This window comes from Gordionus sp. m RMFG-2023, chromosome 2 (genome assembly GCF_954871325.1).
Source record: "Gordionus sp. m RMFG-2023 chromosome 2, tfGorSpeb1-WG-v2, whole genome shotgun sequence".
Lineage (NCBI taxonomy): Eukaryota > Metazoa > Nematomorpha > Gordioida > Chordodea > Parachordodidae > Gordionus > Gordionus sp. m RMFG-2023.
Window position 1 is genome coordinate 50,867,643 of NC_088776.1, and position 27,219 is coordinate 50,894,861.

Here is a 27,219-nt window from a genome sequence, read left to right on the forward strand (position 1 = left end):
GTGGCGATTAGAAGGGACAATGGCCTACCCGGCTAAATTTGGAAGTCACATGACGAAAAAGAAAAAGTATAGAACTAAAAGCTATTTATCCTTCATTTAAAAATGTTTCAAATTAACAAATTTGCTTACGATTTTTTTTATCCGCTTCCTACCATTTCATTTTATCAATTATAGCCTAACTTAGCATACGGCTTCCTGAGTCTTGATATCAAATATATATAAAAAAAATTATGTTTATTATTTTACACAAGGAAAAATCAAGAAAAGATTTAAAGCGATTATTATATAAAATGCGACAAAAAAATGCGAAATTAAAAATATCACATTTTATATTAGTTTGTTTCAAAATATTTTCGACGAAGTTCATAAATTATTTTAAAATTGATATAAAAATTTGCTAAAATTATGATAAACCTTGAATGATTGAGGAGTGTCCGTAAAACATAAAATATTTGTCAAGAGAATTAACGCGAAAATGATAAAATGTCACTTTTATTTACGTCGAATCAATTTATGTTTGATATCCTAATCTTGTCTTTTTTAAATAAAAATTCTTGTTAAATATCAAAAAAATATTGAGTGACTGACTCCTTTAAAAAATATTTTATTTTGATTTTTTTATTATTTTCGTCATATTTTTCTAAAAGTTTTAGAGGTGTCTGATGCATGATCCAATAGCAATTGGCAAGGCTTGAAAGTTTCCCCGTAAATGTCGGCATAAGCTTTCATTCTGTCGACCAGGGTATCGGCACCGATCGCATCGACGTAATGGAAAGGACCTAGAAAGGGGAAAAGTATGTAAAACGGAAAATACTGCTATTTCCTATTTAACGTTTTAATCCCAACTCTTATCTGTAATTATATCGGTCCTCCCTACTATCTTACCCGTCTTCTACTTTTATCTAGCCACCCTCTCACCTCCATCCCCCCTCATTTTTGTTTCGTAACATTTTATTTTAAATTTAAAAATAAAGTATAACCTCCTAAGAACGGTGGAAATCCTAAACCAAACACAGCACCAATATCGCCTTCGATCTATTTTTTTTATAATACGCAAATATTAAAGATAAGTATAGATTCTTAATTTTTATTTTCCTAGGTAATTAATAATTTTTTTAAAATAATAAATTTAAAAATTATTTTTGTCAAACTTATAGATATGGATAAAAATTTTTTTATTAAATATCATAATATGTGTTGCATGTTGTAATTCATTGTATATTCAAATACTTCTTAAATATTTCGCTTATTCAATTTGTTGTAATTGTATGTTTAAATATGTTCATATTATCTTTTTATTCAATGAAATTAACATGTATATAAATACATCTCAAGGCGATTAAACATATATAAATTGATATATATTTTCATTTTTCACCACTTGTTTTCTTTTGTATAACCATATTATTGAATAAAAAAGACCACTTGTTTTCTTTTGTATAACCATATTATCAAATATAAAGACCACATCAACGTCAATATTCTAATAATATAATCAATAAAGACTATCATATCATTCCTCCTTAATTATGCAATACAATTACACACAATTTATTATATAGTATTTATTCTTGTTCAATAATATGGAAGCCTTAAAATGTTTGTCTTTATTTTAAATTAAAAAGTTAAAGCATGTAAATAACTTTAAAAAAAATTTTCCTAATAAACTTTGTAATCATCAAATTGAATTAATTATGGTTTTGATTTTTCTTTTCTTTTTTTTAAAAAAAAATTGATTTGTTTAGTTTTAATTAAATTTATCTCTGATCAAATTAGGTAATAATCTATAAAAATTTAACCGGTGTTTTCAAAATATTTTCTTGCAAACATAACACAGCTTCGTTGATAAATCTGCAAGCCATCCTCCATTGAATATCATCGTCACTTATGCTAGGATATTTTTTTAAATAGTAATGATCAAAAAAAGTAAATTTTAATTATAATGTATGCTAATTTATAAAAATCTTTATTTATCTTAATTCAGATTCTAAAATTGATACGATATCTTACACTGTAACAAAATCTTCAAGATGAATGGTATTGTAGATTCAAATGGTTTGTGTACCATAAAAATAATTTTATATAGACAGTTTCTATATTAAAGGTTAGAGATACAGACACTTAGTCAAAAATGGCCTATCCAACTTTTTAAATGGTTACAATACATTAAATTTAAATTATTATCAATAAACGCTCATCCACTTTCCAAACCTTTTGCCTTTGAAACCACCATTTACAAAATAAGGCAAATTTCTCAGTGAATCTATCATTGATAAGTTATAATATAACTTATAGATATATAGCTAATAATCGAAGCAATTATTTTCGATCACAAATATATGAATCTTTTCAAAAAAAAAACAAGATTCTTATGAAATAATTAATCGAATATTTTTTACTATATTTTTTACTTTTTCGCGGGAGAGGTTTGGTATTTGGCGATGATTTTAAGAGCCTCTTGGTTAAGGGGTCTTTTAGATCCGGACACTCTATTTTCCTCATAGATATAAATTCCTTTTCCCGATTTACGCCCTACAAAAAAATATATTAGTTAACAAAAAATAGATTTATAGGCTAAAAACTATGTTAGAGATTTTTCCATCATCACAATTTATTGTATGTTATTAAGATTGTTTATTTAAAAAAAAAACAAAATCTTGTTTATAATTCGCTCCACTACCCTGATTCGAACCAAAACTCTGGCGCATGCCAAAATTAATAAAAAAATATCCAACCTAACAAAATATTACAGGTTATATAGGTTAAGAGTGTAAGACAGAGATAAATAAAAATCATCGAATTGTATATCGGCATGTAACTTTACTAAAAAAAAGTGTGACTGGAAAGAAAGAAAAATTTAACCCAAAAATCCGGCATTAACCAAATCTTCCAACATGTTTTCGAGCTTATCTTTACCGCTGAACCTAACACCCAATGGTTCTCTGAGGTCCTTGGTTATATGAGATGCTACATCTATGCCTACTTCGTCGGTGAGAGAAACAGCACCCAAAGGATAGCCAAATTTTTTGGATACATCGTCGAGTCGTATAGGATCCACTCCCTCCTTCGTTAAGGAATTCGCGCGTAAAAAAAAATTACAGAGAAAAAGAATAAAATAAATACATAAGTTTTAAAATAAAATTATTCCAATAAATGATGAAATGGAAAGAAGCTTGAGTATTTGCCTATTTTTTTTAAAAAAAGAAGAAATTGTATTTATTTTAAATATTTAATTTGTAAGATGTTCGCTCTAACGTGGTAAAGAAAAATTATAATAAACATGTTATATTTGTTGCATGAATTTTGAGGGTAAGGTGAAAAGTTAATTAATATAATTGCGTAAGAAAAGAGAGCGAAAGGGGGATAACACAATAGCAATGCTTTCCCAATAAAAAAACTACCAAACAAAATTATATGTGAATCGGATGAAATTTTTACATTTTTTCTTAAAAAAAAATTATTCTTCCTTTTAGATGAACGGGGAAAATAATTATATTTTTAGGCGATATTACACTAAGTAATTTGAGCATCTCCATTAACGAGGCCGTGAGAATACGAGTCGTGTAAAAACCGGGACCGTCTCTTACCGTTATGACTATCTTGCCTTGTTTGAGACCTAAGTTAATAGCACTCGCTGTGTCATGAGGTATTAAAATAATATATATATAATATGGTAAAGACACTGTTTCAAAGTGATTTCAAAATTTTATAGTGATATTTCTTTTAATTTACACGATACTAAACTATTTTAAATGCTATATGGAGAGGAGTAGAACTCAATCAAAATTAAGGTGTTTAATAAACCCTAACTGCAAAACTTTCATATTCACGAACCGTTATAATAAAATTTCAAAGGAGAGAACCAAACCTTTATAAATACTTATGAATTTATATTTATTTTAAAGCATTCGCATAATTTACAAAATTAACCTTATATTTTCGATTGGTTATGGGTTAAATTTAAAAAAAATCAAAATATTAATATAATCTTGTTCAAAAATAACTGGATCGGAAGTAAAAATTAAAAGTAATAATCTATTGTAAGACAAAATTTCTGGAACGAAATCAAATGGCATAAAAACGAGATAACTTTGATTTAATATATAATTATTATCAAACCCTTCAAAATAAGAATTACCCGAACAAAATTTTATCGAGCCAATTTCCCAATAGTTTTTTAAATGAACGTTGGCGGTGAAAGGGATTAAGATAAATTAATTTAAAAAATAGTTTTCTTTTTTCCCCCTCAGAATGGAAAAGATGAGCATTTTTTATACAAGTAAAACACCCACACCCCCTTAGCCCATCTCTTTCTCTCTTTCTTTCTTTCTGACATAAATGACAATATTATAATCTTACCAATCGTATCTTTGGAAGTTTTATCGGTCGTTATGATTTCCAACAACATCATTTTGTCGACGGGAGAGAAATAATGCATGCCAATCACCTGTGAATCATATATTTTTAAATAATGATTTTTCTTTAGATGGGCATTGTAAACGATTTCGAAATACCCCATTTTGAGATCTTTTAAAAATACAATTTTAGATTTTGTCAAGCGATTATTATTAGAGTTTTAACTCCACTTTAAGATAACAAGATGGTAATATTATAAGTTTTTAAAAAAAACCTATTCATTTTTTAAAATTTTTCTAGAGGTGTTTTTCCTCCCTCTATTTAAATCAAAAATCAAATTAGAACCTGATAATTAAAAATCAAACGATGATTTGAAAAATTAATTCTCCATTCTCTTCTTTCCCTTCCCTCTTTCCTTTGATAAATTAACTTATATTCGTTTCACTATATAAGATACTCAACTTTATCAGGTCTTTTGCTAACGCTCGCGATTTTGTGGATAGGTAGGGCGGATGTGTTTGTCGCGATTATACAATGTTCGGGAACAATCTATTATATCGATGAAATTATCATTTGTTCACGAAATTAATATGGGCTAGATATGATTTTAATCAAAGTGATTTAAATCATGTATGAGAAGAGAATCAACATTTATTTAAATATTAACATATCGAAGATAATTAAAGACAATTTTTTTTTTGCTTACAGTTTACAACTAATCATATCGTTTTTTTTAGAATATAAAACATTATTAATTAATCATTTTTTTCCTGTATTTTGAACTCATATTTAATTGATAAATTGTATCCTAGGTATGATCTTATAAATTGAGTATAATCATAAATACAGGATATTTAATGATTCTAACATCCTATAAAAAGTTATCTTAGTTGTTAAAAGTAAAGGAAAAATTATCTATAATTATTTCGATATGCCAATATTTAAATAAAAATGATCTAAAAAATCATACAGTTTTAATTATAAAAAATATTAATTTTATTCTCTCAGTACATACAAATTTTACTTTGATTAATTTCATGTTAGCCCTATTAACTTTTTCTCAGGAGTTAAAAATTCCCACAAAAAGTAGTCAGTTGTATTATAGGCATAGCATAATTCTATAAAATTTCAAATTAATAAATTTGCTAAATATCATGATTTAAACATAAATAAAAATATAATAAGATATCCAAGGTTCATAAACACTATTTTAAAAGATTGAGGCACCAGGGTTAGAAAAAGGCTTATCAACGGTGGTAGAAGATACCATTAATGAAATAAATTTTAAACAAATCACTACAAATTATATCAAACGTTAAATAGTTACTATATTATAATATGTAAATACATCTCTTGTCTAATTATGAAAGCCACATAGCTACAAGCAAATATATCAATTTAGTAACTATGTTTATATTGGTTTACTAAAATTAATAATTTAAAGTTGATTGTATATGAATTGAATACTTGCTCAAGATCCTTCAAGACCCTATGTTTGAGGTTTAGGTCTTCGAAAACGGCCTCTATGACTATATCGCTATTTTTGAGGTCTTGGTAACTAACCGTACTTTTGAGAGTGCTTAGCATTTTATCCTTTTCAAATCTTAACAATTAGATTAATATATCAACATTTTGAAAAATTGCTCATTCCCAAAATACTTATCTTATTATAAAATAATTTATTAATGTGATCCTTTTCCATTTGTTTCTTTCATATTTTTTTCCATTCCTCTCTTTTCTGTACATTTTTATTTGATTTTACTCGCTAATTTTCTTCTTTTTGACAGAAGTCTTGAGGGATTTCGATATCTGTTGCCATCCTTTGAAAAGCGCCTCGGTACTCACATCTTTAAGCGTAACGTTGTAAACCTTTTTGAGTAAAGTAACCTGAGCAATCCCAGCCCCCATGAGACCAGATCCTATAACACCTACATTCCTGGTTTTTAAAAAGAATTATGCTTTATTTAAAAAATATTATATAATATATACAAATAAAAACATATTTTTAAAAAAATTAAAGATAGTTGGCATAACAACTAACGTTTCCCTTGATAAATTCTGGTCTGGATCATTTACTACAAAATGACAGAATTCAAATGGAATTGTTCATAGAAGGAAGATATTTTAATTTAGCATAAAGTGAAATACCTTTTAGATAGAAGAATAATTGTATTTCTTTAATCATCACTATGGCTGGGATCAAGTATATTTTTTTATAACATTCCAAAACAAGCTCATATATATATATGCGTTTAAGAAAAGCAGTACAATGTCATTTTAGATCTTTCTGGTATTGAATGAAATAATAATATCGGATATACCGAACCGATACTATTTTTAAGTCCGATTCTATCCGATCCGATATTAAATGTATACCGGCCGATTACCGATCCTGTGTTCTTTATACATATTTAATTTTTAAATGTGTAAAAGCTACTTTTATTAATAAATCATTTATTTATATAATAATAGCATTACAAATACAGTCATTTATTTGTATATTAATTAAACAAATATACTAAGAAATTTTAAATAAATATTAAAATTAATATATCAAAGATTTCTTTTCAGAAATACCAAAATTTCTAGTTAATCAGAATGGGAACTGTCAATATCCCCAGCTTCACTAAAAACAGATTCTGTTTCAATATCCCCAGCTTCACTAAAAACAGATTCTGATAGGTGGTGTTGCTTGATATTGATAAAGAAGTTTAGAAAAAGTGAGATACTTATGGCAGTTAACAGCCTAATATTTTAAAGAATCCACTGGAGTATTATCTTTTATTGCTTTAAATATTGGTTCCTTGATATAATTTTCACACAAACTAAATATGCCAGATGAATTGGTAGCTGATAATGATGGAATTTCTCCATCTCCATGTTTTGATTTTCTACACTATATAAATAATAAAAAAAATAATATAAATTTAATATTCATTTTTATATAAACTGGACAAATTAATTTAAAAGTTGATGTTAGTGCATTCTAGAAGTAGTTTTTATCTATAAAGTAATGATTGAATCTAAAAAAGTGTTTTGAAGAGGGGATCCAAAATTATTTATATAGAAAATAAATTATTTCATAAGAAAAACATATGGTGATTTTTATACATCGCATCCTTCAGAGCCTAAACACCTGTATCATTCTCATCATGATTAGCAAACTCTTTTTTAAATTCTATGAATGGAATAACATATCAATTGATGCATTTCCTCCACCGACTTCTGTAATGCGCTGAATTGGTAATAAAACCAGCTAGAAATTTTTTAAAGACCATTTTATCGGATCGTATCAGGAAATATAATATGACCGATATCCAATATTTTAAAAAAGGTGAATAATAGGTCCGATAGGATCCGATAAAAGATATTGATAAATCCCTAAATATCAAATAAATAAATGGTACCCTCATTATTAAAATTTAAATGGGTAACAAAAATAAAAAGTAAGGATCTGATATAATAAAGGGGGGGGGGATTCTACCTTTATTTTAAATAGCATTTACATTTATTAAAAATATTAAATTAAAGTGTGTTATTAAAATTCTTATAACTTACAATGAATAACGAAACGAGAATATTACACTCCGAAAATTATCGTTTGCATTTAAAAATACGTTCAAATTAAAAATTGAGCAAAACTTAATTTGGTGTTTAGGGGTACCATATAAATTTTTCTTGCAAGCCACTTGTCCGTTGTAAAGTCCTATGAGGGATTTGCACTGGGATGTCATAGCCATTTTACCGAATGCCTTTGCATTAATTATTTTTTAAATATAATGAATTTGCACTTCAATGAAAATCATTGATCCTTCAAAATCTAAAAAAAATTCTATTTTAAGCATCAAAATATATAAAAATTTAGCGTAAAGCAGAATTTAAAAGATAATAAGCAGGCAATGTCTATGGTTTTAAATAATATTAATAATAATACAAATCATTACATATTCCAAAATATATAAAATGGTGATTCAAATTTATTTTTTTTAAATGGGAGAAATATGATATATTTTATTTATAAAAACTTGCGCCTCCGCCAAAAATCCTGCTTCGTCCCCGTGCTCTATGACCGTTTGAACGACCTATATTATAAAAATAAAAATTCAGTGAATTTTATTTTCCAATTAGTCTTCACTCTTTGGCCATTTATTCTAATGTATGCCACTTTATTTGATAAGTATAAAGGGAACAATTACCTAATTAATCCTTTAGGATATACTGAATGATTTAGCATTTTTTTCCCCTCTTGGTCTAATCTTGACAACAAAAAAAAACCATAATTCAACTTTGAGAAATAGGCCAGGGTGCATGCTTTGAAATTCTAAAAACCTTAGGAGTCACAAAAGGATCAATCAATTTAATCATAATTTCTTAATTTTTTTTCTCTCCCTTCCTTTCTAACTATTTTTAAATGCCAATCATTGAAATAAATTAAAATAAATTTGTGAATCAATTTGCAAAGATTTGTTAAAATATGAAATAGAATAGGACAATACTTCTAAGACTGACAAGGGGGCGGGATAGTGGCCTTTGGTTTGTTTCAGCACTTTATCCTTCATCTGATTGAAAATCAATTTCCTTAAAAAGGCATTTTTGAGACCCATATTTGTTAGTTCTATTAAAATATATTATTAATATCATATTAACCAATGAATCAGATATTTCTCTAAGGTAAGACCTTTAATGGTCTCTTTATTTTAGCCAGATTTTGAGAGGCAAAACTGTTTTCTAGGATATTTACTAATAACCATAGAGAACAGTTTTGTAAATGCAGGAATGTAATAACAAATATATCCTCTAAAAAGTGAATATCTAAAAAATATCTTTAATAAAGTAATTTTATCATTATATAGTAGTGTTGTAAACGAACGCGTTCAAAATGAACGCGTTCGTGAACGAAGTTCGTTTTTTGAAAAAAGGTGATGAACGGCGTTCCTTTTTTTTGACGAACTTTGAACGTGAACGCGTTCCTTTTCTTTGATGAACGCGTTCAATTTTACGTTCGTTCAATTTTAAAAACACTTTTGATTTTTATTTATTTGAAAAATTAATATTAATCCGCATTTTTTAACAAAAAAGTCTTATATTTTTATTTATTTGAAAAATTAATATTTAATCCAATTTTTTAACAAAAAAGTCTTATATTTTTTAATCAGCTGTTTTTACTTTTTCCTCTTTCATATTGCAATTAACGTACCATAACGTGCTACTGCTAGAGAAGATAATATTAAAGTTTATTAATTTGAATATTTTATATTTTAATTTAATAGATTAGGATTTGCAAGGATATAAATATTTCATCATCAGATTCTGAAAATAAAAATTCAATATTAGATGAATTAGAATTACCATGGCCCTATCAAAAATATTTCACTGTTTTAAAATCAATTCCGAGATATCCTTTTTTTTTGACGAGGAAGAAGAGGGCAGATTGGAGGATGATAACATAGCTCAATTTTTTGAGACAATGGATAAAACATTAAATGTTTTTAATAAATTCCCCCTTTTAAAAGAATTGTTTATCAAGTATAACACCGCAATCCCTTCATCTGCCCCTGTTGAGCGAGTTTTTAGTATAGCTAACGCTGTATTAAGTGCCAAGCGTTCATGCCTATCAGATGAAAATTTTGAAAAGCAATTATTATTAAAAATTAATAAGAAAATTTTTTTATAAATTTATTTTTTTATCGCTCTATTATATTGTATTTATAATTATATTATCAAAATAAAACTATTATTTTTTATCATGGCTAATATATTGGGTTGAAAAATATAAGGCATTTATTTATATTAAATTAAATTTAAAAAAAAATTTATCATAAAATTTTGAACGCATGAACGCGTTCACGAACTTGAACGCGTTCCTTTTTTTGAATTAGAACGTGAACGCGTTCGAATTTTGTCAATGAACGTTGAACGCGTTCGATTTTTTTAAAAATGTTTACAGCACTATTATATAGCTATTAAATATTTAAATACAATTTGATAGTACTTTCGATGAGGGATAAATTTCTTTTTTGTGGGGTTTTTTGAGTGACCAAATCTCTTGAATAATGAAAAAGAATTTTGGGATAATTAAATTCAAGGTATTCAATTATTCTCCTCGATTCCTAATTTTCATTTATCCCCTCAAGTTTTCCTTCTCACTTTATATCTTCTTTCCTCCATTCCTTCCTTCCGTTTTCTATTTCTTATATTATACTTTTCAACTTTATTTAATTAACTTTTTATCTCATAACATCCCCTCCCCCCTATAAACGGATTGTAGTTATTTTAATTTTATGAATGGGTTACTAATCTCGAACCCAATAAAAAGTTCATATTAATAATATTATTTTAAATGATGACTATTCTATTTTTTTAAAAAATCAGTTCCTTAATGATATGATTAAATAATTCCTTATCATGATTTTATCAATGAATTTTTTTAAAAAAATATAAATTTATATGAAAAACCATGTGAAAACCTAGTGTTGTTAAACGGCTCGATTTGAACCGATTTTTAAAAACGGTTAACTCAATATTTTAGCCAGAAAATTATTGCCCAAGCCTCGAGATTTTGGTAATAGATGTTTAAACCTTCGGTCAATCTATAGGCAAAATATTCAGGTTTGCGTAATTTTTTTCCAGATAGGACCATATAGAGCCGTTTATCAACACTAGCGAAACCATACAATGAAAAAATTAATGCAAATATTTTATAAATAATGAATGGTTTTTATTAATTAGATACTTAGCAGCTTTAATAGCAATTTCTTCCAGATATTCCATCGTTCTGTCGTTTGGAGATTTTATACCGGGCCCTTATATTTGTTAAAAAAATTGTGTGAAATTAAAATATAAGCATAGATGCTGGATATAAAAAAAAACAATTTTAGAGAATATTTTAGGGCCGGGTTTATATTATAATAGGTATCAGAATGCCCCGTTAAAATTTTATAAAGGTTTCCGAAGCCAACTCTTAATACATTTTTGTAAATGTGATGCCTACCTAACTGATAAATGCTAGCAACGTCACTGATTTAGAAATTATAACACTTTATCCTACTATAGTAATTGAAAAGAATATAAATTAAATTTCATTTACAAAAAAATGTGACCTAATCATCAAAATAAATAAGAGTTGTTCATTTGATTGGAGTTATTCTATAGTCATTCTGGCAAATATTTTGGTATTTAATAGTCTAATTTCCATGCATTTTTAAAAAAAAAAAATTAAATCTTACCAAGAGGATCAACAAGTAAATCCACCAGTCTTAATTTTTTAGCTTGTTGAGCTGTGACAGACCTGCCAGTCAGTAGCATATCCATAGCTTTTGGGAATGGAATCTAAATGTATTGAATTTTATTGGTTTTATGTTATAAAGTGTTTCTTCCCAATCAAAAGGTTAGATTCTGAAGGTTATTTTTGCTATTCATTTAATTAAAATTCTATGTGATATCCTAAATCAAATTAGATGGCAATCATTTTTATTTGGAATGGCCTGCACCAAGCCCCTATTTAAATCCAAACAGAAAATGCCTAAAAAAGTCAAGTACTTGAAAAAAATTTCTAAAGAAATCTAAGGCGGGTTTTTGAACCATACATAAGCCCCTCACCCATTATTTTAAAAAAATTTAACCTGCCCGCCCTGCCCATAGTTTTCAAAAAAATATATACCAGCCAGCCAATTAGTCTAAAATTCCTTATCCACCAGCCCATTCTAAAATTTAATAGCCCATCCATTATTTATAAAAAAAATTTAACCCAAGCCTACTATTGTAAAATTTAATTACAGCCATTCTTTCAATTTTTTAAGCATCTAATAAAAATATTTAAGCATTACACCTCTACGAGAAGTTTTATAATTATGGAAATTACTATATTAAGCATAAAAAAAATATTCAATTTAAATTATGGATAATTTATTTATCTAATAAAATACTTATGAAGAAATATAAATATAAAGATATTATATGTATTATAATGCATAAATAATAATAAATCGACATTTTCTGGATTCAAACACGTTCTTCTTTGTTTTAAAAACCTTCCAGCAATGCTAAATTCTGGTTCAGAAAAAGCACATTGAAGGAATTACCAATATTTTCTTACTAATCTTGATAGCTTTGGCAAATCTCTTTCTTGTTATTTCGACCAAGTAGTTTTAAATACACAAAAGAGTTTTATGATACCAAAAAAGGACATTTTAATATTTAATATCCAAAAAGTTCACAAGAACCATTTTTTTATTAATATTTACTAAATGATTTTGAATTTTTTTTAGCCCACCTGCCCATTGTTTAAATTTTTAACCCACTTACCCACCTGCCCATTCTTAAAATTTTTTTTGCCCAGCCCAGCTTAGATGTATTTTGATTTGGCTTGAACACTTATGGCATTCATTTTTATCAAATACTATCTCATCTCAAAATTTTTGGTTAAATTAAAGTATTTTAATGTGGTAAATTTTGCTTTTTAAATTGTTAGTTGAAATATTTTGTTTGGCAATCTAATATGATTTAGGGTATTAGTATCTATATAAACTATTATTAACCATTTTAGGTAATAATAAAAGTATAATCTTTTTAAAAAATTCAAAAAGAGATATTTACCTTATAAAATGATTTATTAATAAACTATATATATTACCAATTTTGTTAATCTAACACAGGCTCCAGCTGCTGGTAGCAAACCAATCATAACTTCAGGTTGCCCTAAAGTAGACTTTTCCTTCACAGCTATTCTATAATGGCATGCTAATGCTAACTTTAATATTAATTATATTAATTTAATAAATAATTTATTAATGACTATTTATATAAAATAACAAAACAATAAACTCATTTGGTAATATAAAAACAAAATTATCCAATTATAATAAAAAGTAATATTTAATATTTACTTCATTTCCTCCACCTAAACATGATCCCATTATGGCAGCAACTATAGGTTTTTTACTCTTAGCAATTTTATTAATCATTTCTTGGCCAGATTGGCATAATTCTTGGGCTGCTTTTTGTGTTTTACATTCTGCTATCATACTAAAATATATATAAACATAATTTATTTTAATATTTGCAAACCCAATATCTGCTCCAGCTATGAAATTATCTGGCTTTCCTGATATAATAACACCAGCTTTTATCTCTTCTGAGTTGTTGAATTTAGTGATAATATCATTAAACTCTCCCATAAGTTCTTTCGATAATGTATTGACCTATTATAAAATAAAGATTTTAGAAAATAAATAAATTCATTACTCTTGTCCCTGGAGAATCAAATTTGATAACTCCAACACCTTCTTTAACATTCAAAGTTAAATGCTTATGCCCTGATAATATATATTATTAATTAAATTTATATTATTAATAATCTTACTAATTTGGGCAAATATTATAGATCTGAATTTAATAAAATTCATAATTTCATAAAAATTATATTAAAGCTCAGCTGTAAAAAAAATGTGATTTTTGTTCCAAATCGACAAAATATTATAATATTTTTGTTACTGTTTAATTTAAATTTTTTTGCGACAATTTTGTAATAATGTAGTCAGTGCACAGAAATAAGGAATCTTAGAATTTCACAAATTTATATGGTGTGGCCAGAGTTGGGCAGTACCACGAATAATTGTATCTAAGATACAAGATACAAGATACAAGATCCTTTTGTATCTTGTACTTAGTATCTTATTGACATTTTTAATAAGATACTAGTATCTGTATCTAAGATCCTTTATTTTGAAAAGTATCTTGTATCTTTTTCATTTTCTTTAAAAAGATACAGATACAGATTCTTTTTAATATTCATGTTTAAAACATTTACATATCACACAATGTAACTTTATTTTCTTCGTGAAATCTTGTATTATTTTCTTTATTTTTTCCCACTATATTTTAAATATATTGATAACCAAAATTAGTTAGAATTTTGCAGGTCACAAAGATAGATAGATTAAAAATAATAACTCCAAAACTAAATAAGAGAAGGATATATTTTATATGTAATATTTTTTAATTTGTACAATGTTTAACAATCATAGTAGTGAAGATGAAATTATGGAGATAGGTTCTCCTGAATCAAATCTGAATCTTAAAATTCTAGATGGAAAATTCATGTGAAAAAGAACAAGGTACAAGCTGAATGTCAAAATTGCAAAGTAAAAAAGTTATTAAAGATTCAACAAACTCCTCTACAAACTTTGTTAAACATATTAAAGTATATTATACATTTTTATTTTATAATTATTAACATAATAATACCTACACTTAAGTCCCTCTTAGATAATTTATTAAAATTTTTTATAGAAGATTGTTGATTATCAAATTAAAATCATTTTGGATATATATTTTTCAGGGATGTATCGATACCACTTTTTGGAGGCCGATCCGATATTCCCGATATTAAATTGATATTGGCCGATTACCGATCCGATATCATATCTAATGTATTCTGTAAAGATACCAATGGTTTTAATTTTTCTTTTTATTATTATAACATCTTTAATTTAACTATACCATAACTTATGTCATTTAAATATATTATAATGATCAGTTATAGTTAATGTTTATATTCAATTCAATTGCAATTCTAAAAGTATATAAAATATTTTTATTGTTAAATCACTTTTATATAATAGATAATAACATTAATCTATATACATAATAAGTAATAAACAATTATATTATAATTTGAAATAAATATTTTTAATAATATTTAACATTAATATATCGAAGATTTCTTTTTAGAAATACCAATATTTCCAATTTATCATAGGTCAGCTTGCGGCGATAGTAACTGTCAATATCGCCTGCTTCACTAAAAACAGATTCTGAAGAGAATATCGCACACTTTAACAGAATGAGCAAAAAAAATAAAAATATGGCAGAATGTTTATTATTAATTATTATTATTAAAAAAATATACATAAAAATGGATTTCGATTTTATTTCTATAAATAAATCTTAGATATAACTTTTTTTTAAAATTTTATTTTTGTTAAAGAAGCCATTTTATATCGGATCAAATTTTATAATATTGGCCGATAAACAATATTTTAAAATGGGTGAAATCGGCCCGATCCGATCCGATAAAAAATATCGGCACATCATTAATATATTTTTTATATAATTATTTTAGCAAGTTCTTATTAGAGGAAATATTTAAGGTACAATTGATATATAAAATTAGATAATTTTAAAGGGCTTTTAATAAAATAATTATAATGAGGTAGAATTTAACTTTATTAGTTACTTTTATATATTTATGATATAAAAATTACATTACAGTATTTATTTACAAAATTTAATCAATTTTAAATGCATTAAAGGAAATTGTTATGTATTTAATAATTATAATAAAATGTTGTACATTATTTTCATATTTTTTATATATAATTAATGATTTTGTAAGAAATATATAAAAATATTTTGAAAAGAGATTTAAATAATATTTATATGTATGATATTACAGACGCAAGAATTAATTAGTCATAATAATGGAAAATAAACTAATTTTACAAGATACATAAATATCACAAACAAGTTACTTATTAAAGATAATGAATAAAATAAAACTAGTATATTTTTTTTAGATATGCCATTTAGCCATATACTCCGAATATAAGCTATATTTAAAACAACACAGAAAATAACCTGCAAATTCAAATAAATCATTTGATTTATATTTTCTTCCTATTTGCAAATTTTCAACTCCCATTAAATATATTACTCTCCCTTCCCTGTTTAAACTATTAATAAGCAAAAACTAATATTAAAATCCCTGGTTATTATAATTACTTCATTAATAAATATTTTATTAATTATTGCAAATATTTATTCTTATATGTGTATGCTATGTTCTTCACAAACACAAATAATAAAAACTGTATTTTATAAGCTATTCTAATTTAATTAGTAATGATAATTTTAATTTAAAAGTATCTTGTATTTAAGATACTCTAATTTAGTAAAAGATACGAGTATCTTTTATCTTGTATCTTTTTGAAATTTTGAAAAAGATACTAGTATCTATATCTAAGATTCATTTTTTATAAAGAATCTGCATCTGTATCTAGATTCTTTTTCTGGAGGACCTGCCCAACTCTGGGTGTGGCTATATTATATTACTTGATTTATTATCTTTATCAATGCTTTATACTAAAATTAAGAAATATAACATATATTCTATTAGTTTTATTATAAACTTTTAATATTTTAATAAAATAATTATTCTGAGTTCATAAAAAAATATATAATTATCATTAAATTATACAAAACCCGGAAATAGTAAAAAACCTTAGTAAAATTTTAAAATTTTAACCAGTATGTGATCGGACCATTAGACTAAATGATTTGACAACTTTATTTCTAGCAAATATTTTACATCTTTTTAATTGGAAAGCAGGCACTTTATAATAATGTATGTTTATAAATTCCTACTCTCTTAAAATAATTTTTTTTTTGCCATTATCATTTTTTCATTAAGAGTATAATATGTGATTATAAATTTTGGGTTGAAATGAGCATGTTATTTAGTATAAATTTCATTTGTTTTTCATTACATACATGAATCTTGAAAATATTATGTACATTTATTTTGGTATAAAAGCCTTATTATAGAATAAAGAGTGAAAAATAGCTAGTATTTAAAAAATTTAACATAAAAAGCCTACAATTGGTAATCTTAAAGATCTGAAATAAAATTTAAGGAAAACCAAATCTACTAGTACTGCCAACCCTCCCCCACCTCCCACAAAAAATTATGGCTATGCCTATAGTTCTGTTTATAAGTCTATAATAACATGTTCTAATGAACAAATAGGAGAATATAGAGATAAATTTTTACTTATTTTTAGGTTGAAACTAATTAATCTTCCGGTTAAAAAATGAATCCGAGCCTGATCCCAATTTATTTAAAGAATTAGAGATGTGAAATTTTTTTTGTTATTTGTCGAATATAATATAATTTTATAGAATACCAGAAAATTAGCTCCGGAAAACTGATCTAATTTTTCTCAATCCTTATATAAATATGAAAGATTCCGTAGAAGAAAGGGAAGCCCTCTGTTGTAATATGTAAATTTACTTTGAAATAAAATCGAAAAAAAAAGTAATATTCAAGTCGACTGCTAAATAGAAAAACGAAATCAATTATTAGATTATTTGAGTGGTGACGATGTAAATGAACAGGGTAGAAAAGTGTATATAATCGAGGATATTTTACTTGTTAATTATTATTATGAATTTGCGAACATAATTTTTAATCATTTAATTTTTGTTATATTAATTTAATTTTAGTTATGATTATGTAATTACTATTTATATTAATTAATAAAGTATTAGTAGTTAATTTATTTATACTATTTATTTTATTCTCTAAATTCTCTCAACCACTACATTTGTTGGCCGAAACATTATGTTCTAAGGACATATTCAATCTATAATTTTTCATTATTTGACAATGGTTCTAATCTCCTATCCTAAATTCTACTAACTGTGACACCCTCTAAAACTAAGGTAAATAATTCAAAATATTTTGAGAAATCTTGATTTATTTTAAGAATTTATATTAAACCACCATGACAAATTTTTTTGGCAAATTATAATACAACCTGAATTTCTATAGCTTTTTATTAAGACTGTGTTTTTTATAAGTGGGTATTATATAACTTAAAAGAATAATATATATTTAAATTGTATTATTTTTTAACTATTAAACCAAAGATATGATCTGGTTTAAATTTTAAGCCGGCGCGCATTAAAAAAATTTCGGTTTTCTCTCCATACCTTGATTTTTTTTAAAAATATTTCAAGCCAGCTGAGGATTATTCTTCTAAGTTCCATCTGTTTTTAAAGGGAAATTAAAAATCTAAGTTACATATATATCTTTCTGACTTATTATATTACTTTCCTTGATATTATATTATCTGGATCCATGCTAGCACTAAATAGTTTGCCCATTTTTTTTATTTATCGATTTACATTAACAGACTATGGCTGTACAGATAACTCTTGTTTCATATAGATTGAGCAATGCTTCTCACTAAATTTATTAAGAAATCTGAATTCATTTGTAAAATAGAAAATAGGCTGAAAGACTTTTACAGGTGCTATAAAGAGAGGAAGTTAAGTTGGAAGATGGATACATGCTACTAAAATTATTAAGAAATTTTTCTGCTGAAGAGGAAATTTTAATAAATGATTCAACTGGAGATATGGCTATATTAAATTTGCCTAACTATTTATTTTGAATTTATATTTAATAGATTGGATATAGAGAATTTACACAAACTACAAATGCTAGAAGGAATAACCGATGCTAATAAATTGCGTAAAGATCATATGAATTCCACATACAAAAAAAATGAAAGTTTGATAATATATCTCAATATATTGAATTTTTTTTAAAGTTATAACTTGAACTTTTTATTTTTAGTGCCCATTGCCAAAAGTCTAGTTTATACTCAACAAGACATTCCTGACTTTCACAATTGTGATACTAAAATTAACTATATATTGATGGTAGATCAGTATAAATAATAAGACTGATCAATAAACAATCTTATAGAATGTTTGATTATCTTAATAAAAGAAATTTTCTTGGGAAAGGATTTAAAGCCCTGTTATTAAAAAATTCTATTCTAAAATATGAATTGCATTTTAAAATGCATTAAAACTTTAAAATTTCTAAAACTAACAGGTGAGTAAGTTTATAAGACTGCCAAAATATTATAAGTGCTAACGGGTTAATATTTCCCATGCCAAGTATTGAACTTGAGAAGGAATTATTATTGGGGTAAAACCAAAAATGAATATTATATTTAAATTATAACTTAAGCTTATCAATTACTATAAAATAATAACATTTGTTGAAGGCTTTTTCTTAGCTTACACAAGACCACTTGGAGTTAAAATTTCTGGAGTGGATTTAATAATAATCCATAAGCTTATCTAGTTCGATCTGCTCTTTGAACTTAATTAATGGTCAAATTGGTAACAAATATAAAAAATTGTATTACTCAGACAATATGCTTATAATATGTTACAAATACACTATGATCCTTGTAATACAATAGTTGTAAACTTCACGCCTCGTCATTGAGGTTACCATATAAAATATGGTATAATCTTAAATCTGGTGATTTGATTATCATCTGCTTTTGTAAAATGGTAAAAAGAACCATTAAACTTAATGACAAAAAATAGGGCAAACACAAGGCTAATTAAGCACAATCAACAGTTATTTTTTTATCCACTTTAATATTTTATCGGCTTTTAGAATTCATCCCAAAGTAACCTCAGAATACAAAAAAGAAACTAATTACCTCCCACAAAATTCACTATAAAAATAAACACATCTTTTAGTAATTAAATGGACATTAAACCACTGCATTGGATCCGCCCCCTAAGTGCGGTGGAGTGCCCACTTAATTGTAGGATAGTCTCCCCAGTATATGATACGATATGGTAGATGTCATATAATATTTACTTTCCGAAACTAATTGAAATGCTGACGAGGAAGTTCTACTGATGCAAATTAATTCTGGGGTTAGTAAGATCATTTTATGCAACTAAAAAATAATTTTCTCCAATAATAAAATTTACGTTAACAAAAGTTAAAACAATTGGAATATTATTCGATACACTTCTTAAATATACTAATTAGGCCAAATAAATATTCATAAATAACGACGAAGTATTCCAAAAAACTTATTGACTTATAATATTTAATTATAAATAATTTATACTATTTGACCAAGAGCTAAAGATATTTTAAAAAATCACTTTTGTAAAAAAATTGAAAAAATGTCATATTTAAACCATCTAATTATTTTTATATGTGCAGAATGCACCATTTTTAAAATATCAAAGCTTAATATAGACATTTGAAACAATTTTAAAATGAAGGTGAAATGAGCTATGGTTTATATAACCATTAGCGTTATTTTTTTTCCTACCTTACATCCCAAAGACTAAAGGTGTGTGTTTTCTTTCTTTTTTTAATTATTAAAATCATATATTCACCCAGCTATTTAAGAATATTAAAATTTCTAAAATGAAGAGCTATGACACAGCTGACTCACTAATATATTTTTTTATTCACATTTGGTAAACACATTCATTCATCGCCATTTTCTTTTTCGATATATTTAAGATATCTTGTCATATTTACCTAATGAGAAAATATGTTCCTTTTTCAATATTGGCCATATGCTTTCAATCTGAAAGGTAAATGTTTTTTTAAAAAAAATTATAATTAAGATTTTTAAAAATCGAGTTATAAAAGACAACAAATTAATAAAACAGCAACTAGTGTTGTTAAGCGGCACGATTTCACCGATTTTAAATTAAGATTTTAGCCAAAATAATCATTAGTAGATAATCAAGCCTTTCAGTCACCTATAGGAAAATTCTCCTGGCTTGCGTTAATATTTTTGGCTAAAATATTGGGTTAGCCGTTTTTAATCGAGCCATTTAAGAACACTAATCGTAACAGGCAGTAGCCATTTGGATTCAAAAATAACTATTTTTCTAAGAGCGCCAGATAGAAAAAGTATTAAATATATATAAATGCTTTTAAATTAATAACTTTTTTCACCTTTTTAAAAAAAATTAATAATCCTTAATAAAAATCGATTTCATAACTAGGATAATTTATTCATTTTCTTACAATTTTATCTTACAAGTATTCAACAATTTAGAAAGTTTTAAACAAATATATTTAACCAAATCAAAAATATCATCTTAACAGTCTTAAAATTTTGTTTTAAAAAACCTGTATAAATTAATGTCTCCTTTATCGGATCCGATGGCTATATAGCCCGAGGAAGGGGAGAAGTCGGATGCATTGACTTTATTCAAATAAGTATGAAGGGTAGTTTGGTCATCTTTAAGTCTACTCTTTTTGGGTGCCGTTGGAAAATTTGAATAAACTGAGAGATTTTGCAAGTTCACCTATAATAACGATTTATTAAAATAAATAAATTAAAACCCCAATACAAATTATATTAATTAGGTTATCATAAATTGTCTAAAAATTAATAGTCAAAAAATAAACACTGATTTCTTAAAATATATACAATGTATGGGAGAACGATAAAATAATCAAACAAAAATCTGGAACCCATAAATACGTAAAGCATGTTTTAAACTAAATGACATAAAATATTAGATACATTCATTTTTTTCTATAAATTAATATATGAAAGCCCTAAAACTTGATATATGAAAAGCTGTTCAAACGCCCTCCCCCCCCTGTGATTATTAAAAAATAATAAATTTAATCGATAAGTCACAAAAAAATAATATTTCAATATCTAGTCCCAAAATTCAATATCAAATTTAATAAATATGATTTTATTCCGTAATTTAGTGATCTTTATCCTAAAACTAGAAGAAAATATTTGTTCTTTGGCATTCAGTATTTCGTATGTTTTATATTGTATTATATTATAACACATCATTTAATACAAGGGAAAAAAACCATTTTCACACAATCCTGCTTATAATTAGATGCGGCCAAGAGTAATTGCGATTGCGGATTCGATTTGAGTAGCGTAATAGGCGTTGATATATTTTTGAGACTTTTAACGAATACCGGTTCTAATTTACTCATACCGATAGTCGAAAAAGACGAATTTATGTCGTAAACGTTGATTACACCACTATGACTTCTGTATAAAAAAGTTTATACTTTCTTAAAAAAATCTAAATATCTACACTTAAATTAAGTTAGTGTGAAGGCTAACTGTTAAACTATATAAAAAAAAACTAACTTTAAATATAGTTTTTTTATTTATGTCAGGTGATATAGTTCTCTTTTAAAATGGTTAGCACTCTTATAAAATTGATAGAAGTTAGTGATTTCTATAAAATAATACATAGCTATGATGAGTATTTATAGTGTCGTTAAATGGCTCGACTTGAACCAATTTGAAAATGGCTAACTCATTATTTGATTCGGTTTTCGCGCCTATGATACCAAGGTTTAGACAACTATTAGCGAAATCTCGAGGCTTAGGCACATAAAATATTGAGTTAACCGTTTTTTTAAAATGGACTCAAACTGAATGGTTTAACAACACGAAGTATTTATGTTAAATTTAAAATGTTTTGTTATAGGTCATTTGCAAAAAAATGTCTCAAATTGTCAAGTTGGCTGACCAATTAAAATGGTACCTTTCTAAACTGCTTAAAAAATATAATTAAAACAAACCCTGTGAATAAGTATTTTCCATCCGCAGTTAGATCCAAAACAGTGGCTTGGTAATTGCCTTTGTCGCTAAATGACATGAGATTTACATTAAAAAGCGAACATTTAGAGTTCCGAAAGTAGTATAGATCCCAAGCAGATATTTCTCCCATTTCTAATAATTTTTTTAAAAAATTAATATTTTCTTAGTCTGTTTTTGCTGAACAATTTCTAAATGAGATAAATTAAGCATTTATTTAAAAAAAAATAATATTCATCAAATTATCACAATCAGGGGCCAAAACCATTTTATGTAAAGGCTGCACTTTAGCTTAGGTCATGATTCAAGAAGGTTCAGTTCTCTATTACGGAAAATAATAAAGATGAGTATATAGGTTTTGAATCAATCGTTTATCAATTAACTTTATATTGTATGTAAAATTTAGTCATTACTTTAAACAACAATCTGTTATATTTTTCGTCCGCATTTAGTAGAGCAACTTGGTTTTTATAAGTTTAATTTAAGACATATAAATTGATTCAAATAATGTATTTTATGATAAAAATTATAATTTCAAACACGACATTTATAATTTTATTTTATGTACAATCATGAATTTTAAATATGTTGATGAAAATGATAAAAAAATAAACCAGATATGGCTAATAAATATCTTGAATCGGGTGAGAATAGCACTGCTCTGGTATTCGAACTTGTTGTGTAAAAGTTATGCAAGAATTCCTTTGACTAAATATATGTATTCAATTGAAAAAAGAAATGTGATATGCATGAATTTTAGATATAACAATTTAGAAATAAATAAATTAGTTTCTATGAAGCGTCACTTCCAAAAACTTTGAGGTTAATCATGTAAAAAATTACTACAATATTATCGAAAATTTATTCATAAATTTATTACAAATGATTAATTATATGTAGAAAAAAAATTATAATTACCAGGGATCAAACCGAAACGAATATCGGTTCGGTTCAGGTTCGAATAAAAATAACGGTTCAAGGTTCAGGTTGGGTTCGCAAAAATAAAAATATCGGTTCGGTTCGAACCTCTAAAAACCGGTTTGAACACTCTTGTATTCAAACCTACTTTAGGATTATGTATAAGGAATTTTTTTTTTATTACATAATTAAAATAAAAACCTTCATTTTTATTAATTGCATATTATAAAATAATATATAATTTATAAATATAACAAATAAATATATCAATGAATAATTTTAATATGAACAATTACTTAAATTTTTTTTATTAAGCCGCACAATTAATATATTTTCAAAATTCGTCTCACTCGAATTACATCTATAAGGAGATAAAATTTAATTGTTGAAAAACATCTTTCCACACTAACTTGGGTAGCTGGCAATGCCAGTATGATATCAACTTACACATTATTTTATAAGCATAAAATTATGAGACTCAAACCGGTTCAGAGGTATTTTAGCGGTTCATTCAGGTTTGGCTAGAAATTTATTAGTGGTTTAGGTTCGGTTTAAGTTCGATAAAAAATACCAGTTTTTAGTGGTTCGGTTCAGTTTGGATCCCTGATAATTAGATTGATTTTGGGAAAAAAATAATATGGTTTTTGATTTAACGCAGTTCTAAGGGTTTCAGTTTCAAACTCGAATTAAAAAAAATCTAGTTTAAAAATTGTAAGGATTTAATCACAAGATTATTTCAACATATATTTTGATTTAATGAGTGTACAAACCTTCTGAGATAAAAGAGATATTTTGCCAGACTGGTGTGCATATAATGCAATGTATTGACCATCCTGAGACATCTGACAAAATCTGGGATTGACTGAGGTATATTTAGCTTTTATGCATATATTTCAAAAGTTAATTTTTAAAAAATTTAAATATATATAATTTAAGTATATTTAGTACAAATGTAATCTAACAAACTTTTTAATGATATTTTTGATATTTTGCCACTTAATAGATCAAAAGTGTGTAAGTAGCGTACATTGGATCCCACAAATAATATTTGATCTTTTTCAGGAGTAATAAAATCACAGCCAGATATTGCAAAATTTTCAAGCTCTATTCTTTGTAGTTCTTTGTTACCTTTTCCATCAATCTATGAATGATGGTTCATTAAATTTTAAAAACATTGTGAGATTTATCTTACAAAAAGTAATGATATTATATGGAGGTGTATATATACCAAATATAAGGCCGATTACAGAAAGCTATAATTTTTTTATGATTCATTTCATACCTCCTTCTTTATTGAGTTTATAAGTTTAAAAACAATTTTAATATTTTTTGGCAAAAAATTGGCTTTTCTATAATTAATATTTAATGGATAATATAAAAAAATATATTTATTAAAAAACCATTATATTATTCCACATTTGATAAAATTTTGGGCTGTGCTGATACTAACTTTTTTTAAAAAAATATTGGATGGGGTCAATATTTACATTAATTATGAAATATTGAACTCTTATGGCATTGCTTGATAGATGGTAAATAAAAATTAATTAGCATTTGAATAGGTTTGATATTAGATCAGATCAGTCAAAAATATGTGGGTTAGAAGGGAGAAAAAATTGGCAATATTTTACAATAAATTCTCATAATCATATAGGCAATATGGTTTAGCTCAACTAATTAACCACACTAGTTGGTAGTATTGGTAGGATCCCCAATACCTTTCCTTGAACATCAGTAAAGATAAATGGCATCAATATATATGAAAAAAATTAATGACAATAACCTGATTCAATCTAAATAGACCATTGATATTTGATGATAGCAAAACTTGATATTTTGAGTGAAATTTTAGGCTGGTTATTCTAGCTCTGTCAATATTCATTTTAAAATTAAATGTGGGACTTTTATCTGAGTTTTGCTCTATAGGATCTGAATCTATTGATGGTCTATAATTTTTTAAATTTCTCAGCCATTTATATTTTAACAGATTGGAATCATTTAAGGAATCAGCAATTGGATCCCCTGTTTCACCCTTTGCAATATAATCATAAGCCTGATGACTAAATTCTAAATCTTAATAAGATTATGAATATAGAACATAATGATAGACATTACCTTCAAATTCATCTTGTATATCATGCTTTTTTGTAACCCAATCAGTGTTATGAGCCATAGATTTTTGATATCTTTAAAAAAATAGTAACTCCTTATTTATATTTATTACCTTTTTTTAATTTGCTGATTATATTTCATTCCAGGGATATTTTTCTCTTGAGGCCTTGCAATTCCAAAATTTTTACTATTTACATTAATTCTATATCAAATGATATTCAAATATAATTTTTAATAAAATAAACTCTTGTGCATCATCAGGATCCTCCCAAGCTGGTACTTTATTTGTTTCCTCTTTATTAAATTCAAAGTTTTTATCTTCTTCAATGTCTAATTCTCCATCATCAAAGAACTAATATTCATCTTGTAAGTGATATAAAATTAATTATTAACTCTTTTTTTAACTAAAGATTTTCCTAATACCAATTTTTCTAATAATGCCTCTTCATCACAACCCATGTCCAATACTTCATTCTCATTAGTAAATGTATGGCTAAGATTAATTTTGGATTTATGTTTGTCAATTTTAAACATTTTATTTTAAATACACTGATACTTTGAAAATTATGACACGATATTTGTTAGCTGTCACTACCGATGTGACAGTTTGATATAAATTTTTTTAAAAATACTATCGCCATAATATTATTCCGAATTTTTTTCAAACAATCTAATAGTTCAAAATAAAGATTGGTTCTTTGCAATATATATCTACAAAAAAAATTAACGCATCATTTTTAAATCGCAGTCATAGCCAGAATTTTGGGGGGTGGGTGACTTTTAGTTCGGTTTTCCATAGATTTCAAAACTTTAAGTCCTCTTATTGCAGGTTTTTGGCTGGGTTACATATTTTTAGAAGCAGACAGGTTTAATATAATATTACTAGAAAAAGTGTGCAATATGTGATAAAATAATGTTAAAATAAATAAAACATTAAATGAAAACTATTTTGCGTTTTTTTAAATATTATAAAACGCAAAAAAACGTTTACCAATTTGAAAATATCATTTAAAATATGAGTTTAATATTTTCTCAAAAATAAAAAATTCTTTAAAAATTTTGATCATGGAAGATTTTTAAAAATAATGGCTATTTTAAAAGAAGATTTTTTTTATGAATGCTCTTGATCAAATTTCACCTAAAATTCCAAATAATATTTATTCAATTGTCTAGTGTGTTATTTGATCGTTTAATAAATCTAGTAATAACTCATTTTATACTTGCGATAACCTTTCCTGTATCGGACTAGTAACTAGATTATTTCAAATATAACCCTCATTTATTAAATTTGTAAATAAAAAAGGACAATTAATATTATTACATATTTGATTTTATTAAAGTAAATAAATAAAATTTCCATTTTTGCCTAATATTCCCTTATAAAAAAAGATTATGAGGCCCCTTTCCATAATTTGAGATCTCTTAAGGCCACTGTATCCGGAAAATTTTGTTGGACACTCCACTGTTATAGGGGTTTGAAGGGGTGTTTGTTGGGCCTTAGCTAACCACGTTCAATTAACGGTTCACAGCCATTCGTGATCCCATATCGCAATAACATATAAAATATGAAATTCTTCATAAAAATTGGCCCTAATTTTCTTGAATTCTAATAAAATTT

General features: G+C 25.9%; 2 protein-coding genes across 2 annotated transcripts; both read right to left on the bottom strand.

Annotated features, from left to right (window-relative positions):
* Window positions 1-442: 442 nt before the first annotated feature.
* On the bottom strand, window positions 443-13,804 carry LOC135923199 (trifunctional enzyme subunit alpha, mitochondrial-like). The gene is made up of 21 exons (XM_065457820.1): window positions 13,718-13,804; window positions 13,600-13,670; window positions 13,423-13,556; window positions 13,242-13,380; window positions 12,989-13,105; window positions 11,583-11,685; window positions 11,090-11,159; window positions 10,349-10,401; window positions 8,853-8,971; window positions 8,382-8,438; window positions 7,999-8,108; window positions 6,119-6,292; window positions 5,824-5,959; window positions 4,819-4,905; window positions 4,360-4,447; window positions 3,513-3,634; window positions 2,863-3,064; window positions 2,412-2,532; window positions 1,800-1,890; window positions 981-1,035; window positions 443-779 (listed from the first exon to the last, which is right to left on the bottom strand). The coding sequence occupies exons 1-21, from the start codon at window positions 13,758-13,760 to the stop codon at window positions 631-633; spliced, it is 2,241 nt and encodes a 746-aa protein (XP_065313892.1). The 5' UTR covers window positions 13,761-13,804; the 3' UTR covers window positions 443-630.
* Window positions 13,805-20,429: 6,625 nt separating this feature from the next.
* Window positions 20,430-26,147, bottom strand: LOC135924528 (U3 small nucleolar RNA-associated protein 18 homolog). The gene is made up of 12 exons (XM_065459586.1): window positions 25,995-26,147; window positions 25,847-25,953; window positions 25,714-25,803; window positions 25,605-25,675; window positions 25,273-25,562; window positions 24,456-24,630; window positions 24,260-24,366; window positions 23,186-23,279; window positions 22,556-22,706; window positions 21,824-22,013; window positions 21,116-21,294; window positions 20,430-20,561 (listed from the first exon to the last, which is right to left on the bottom strand). The coding sequence occupies exons 1-12, from the start codon at window positions 26,133-26,135 to the stop codon at window positions 20,537-20,539; spliced, it is 1,620 nt and encodes a 539-aa protein (XP_065315658.1). The 5' UTR covers window positions 26,136-26,147; the 3' UTR covers window positions 20,430-20,536.
* Between the last annotated feature and the right edge of the window lie 1,072 nt (window positions 26,148-27,219).

What these genes read in the sequence shown, in the direction of transcription:
- LOC135923199 (XM_065457820.1), bottom strand. Translation starts at nt 13,760, where the DNA reads ATGAATTTTATTAAATTCAGATCTATAATATTTGCCCAAATTA. An exon ending in GTTTAGGTGGAGGAAATGAA is followed by an intron (nt 13,106 to 13,241) that starts GTAAATATTAAA and finishes TTAATATTAAAG; the next exon opens with TTAGCATTAGCATGCCATTA. An exon ending in TTAGCAAAAGACCTGATAAA is followed by an intron (nt 4,448 to 4,818) that starts GTTGAGTATCTT and finishes TATGATTCACAG; the next exon opens with GTGATTGGCATGCATTATTT.
- LOC135924528 (XM_065459586.1), bottom strand. Translation starts at nt 26,135, where the DNA reads ATGTTTAAAATTGACAAACATAAATCCAAAATTAATCTTAGCCATACA. An exon ending in TATACAAGATGAATTTGAAG is followed by an intron (nt 25,563 to 25,604) that starts GTAATGTCTATC and finishes AATCTTATTAAG; the next exon opens with ATTTAGAATTTAGTCATCAG. An exon ending in ATCAAAAATATCATTAAAAA is followed by an intron (nt 24,367 to 24,455) that starts GTTTGTTAGATT and finishes TATGCATAAAAG; the next exon opens with CTAAATATACCTCAGTCAAT.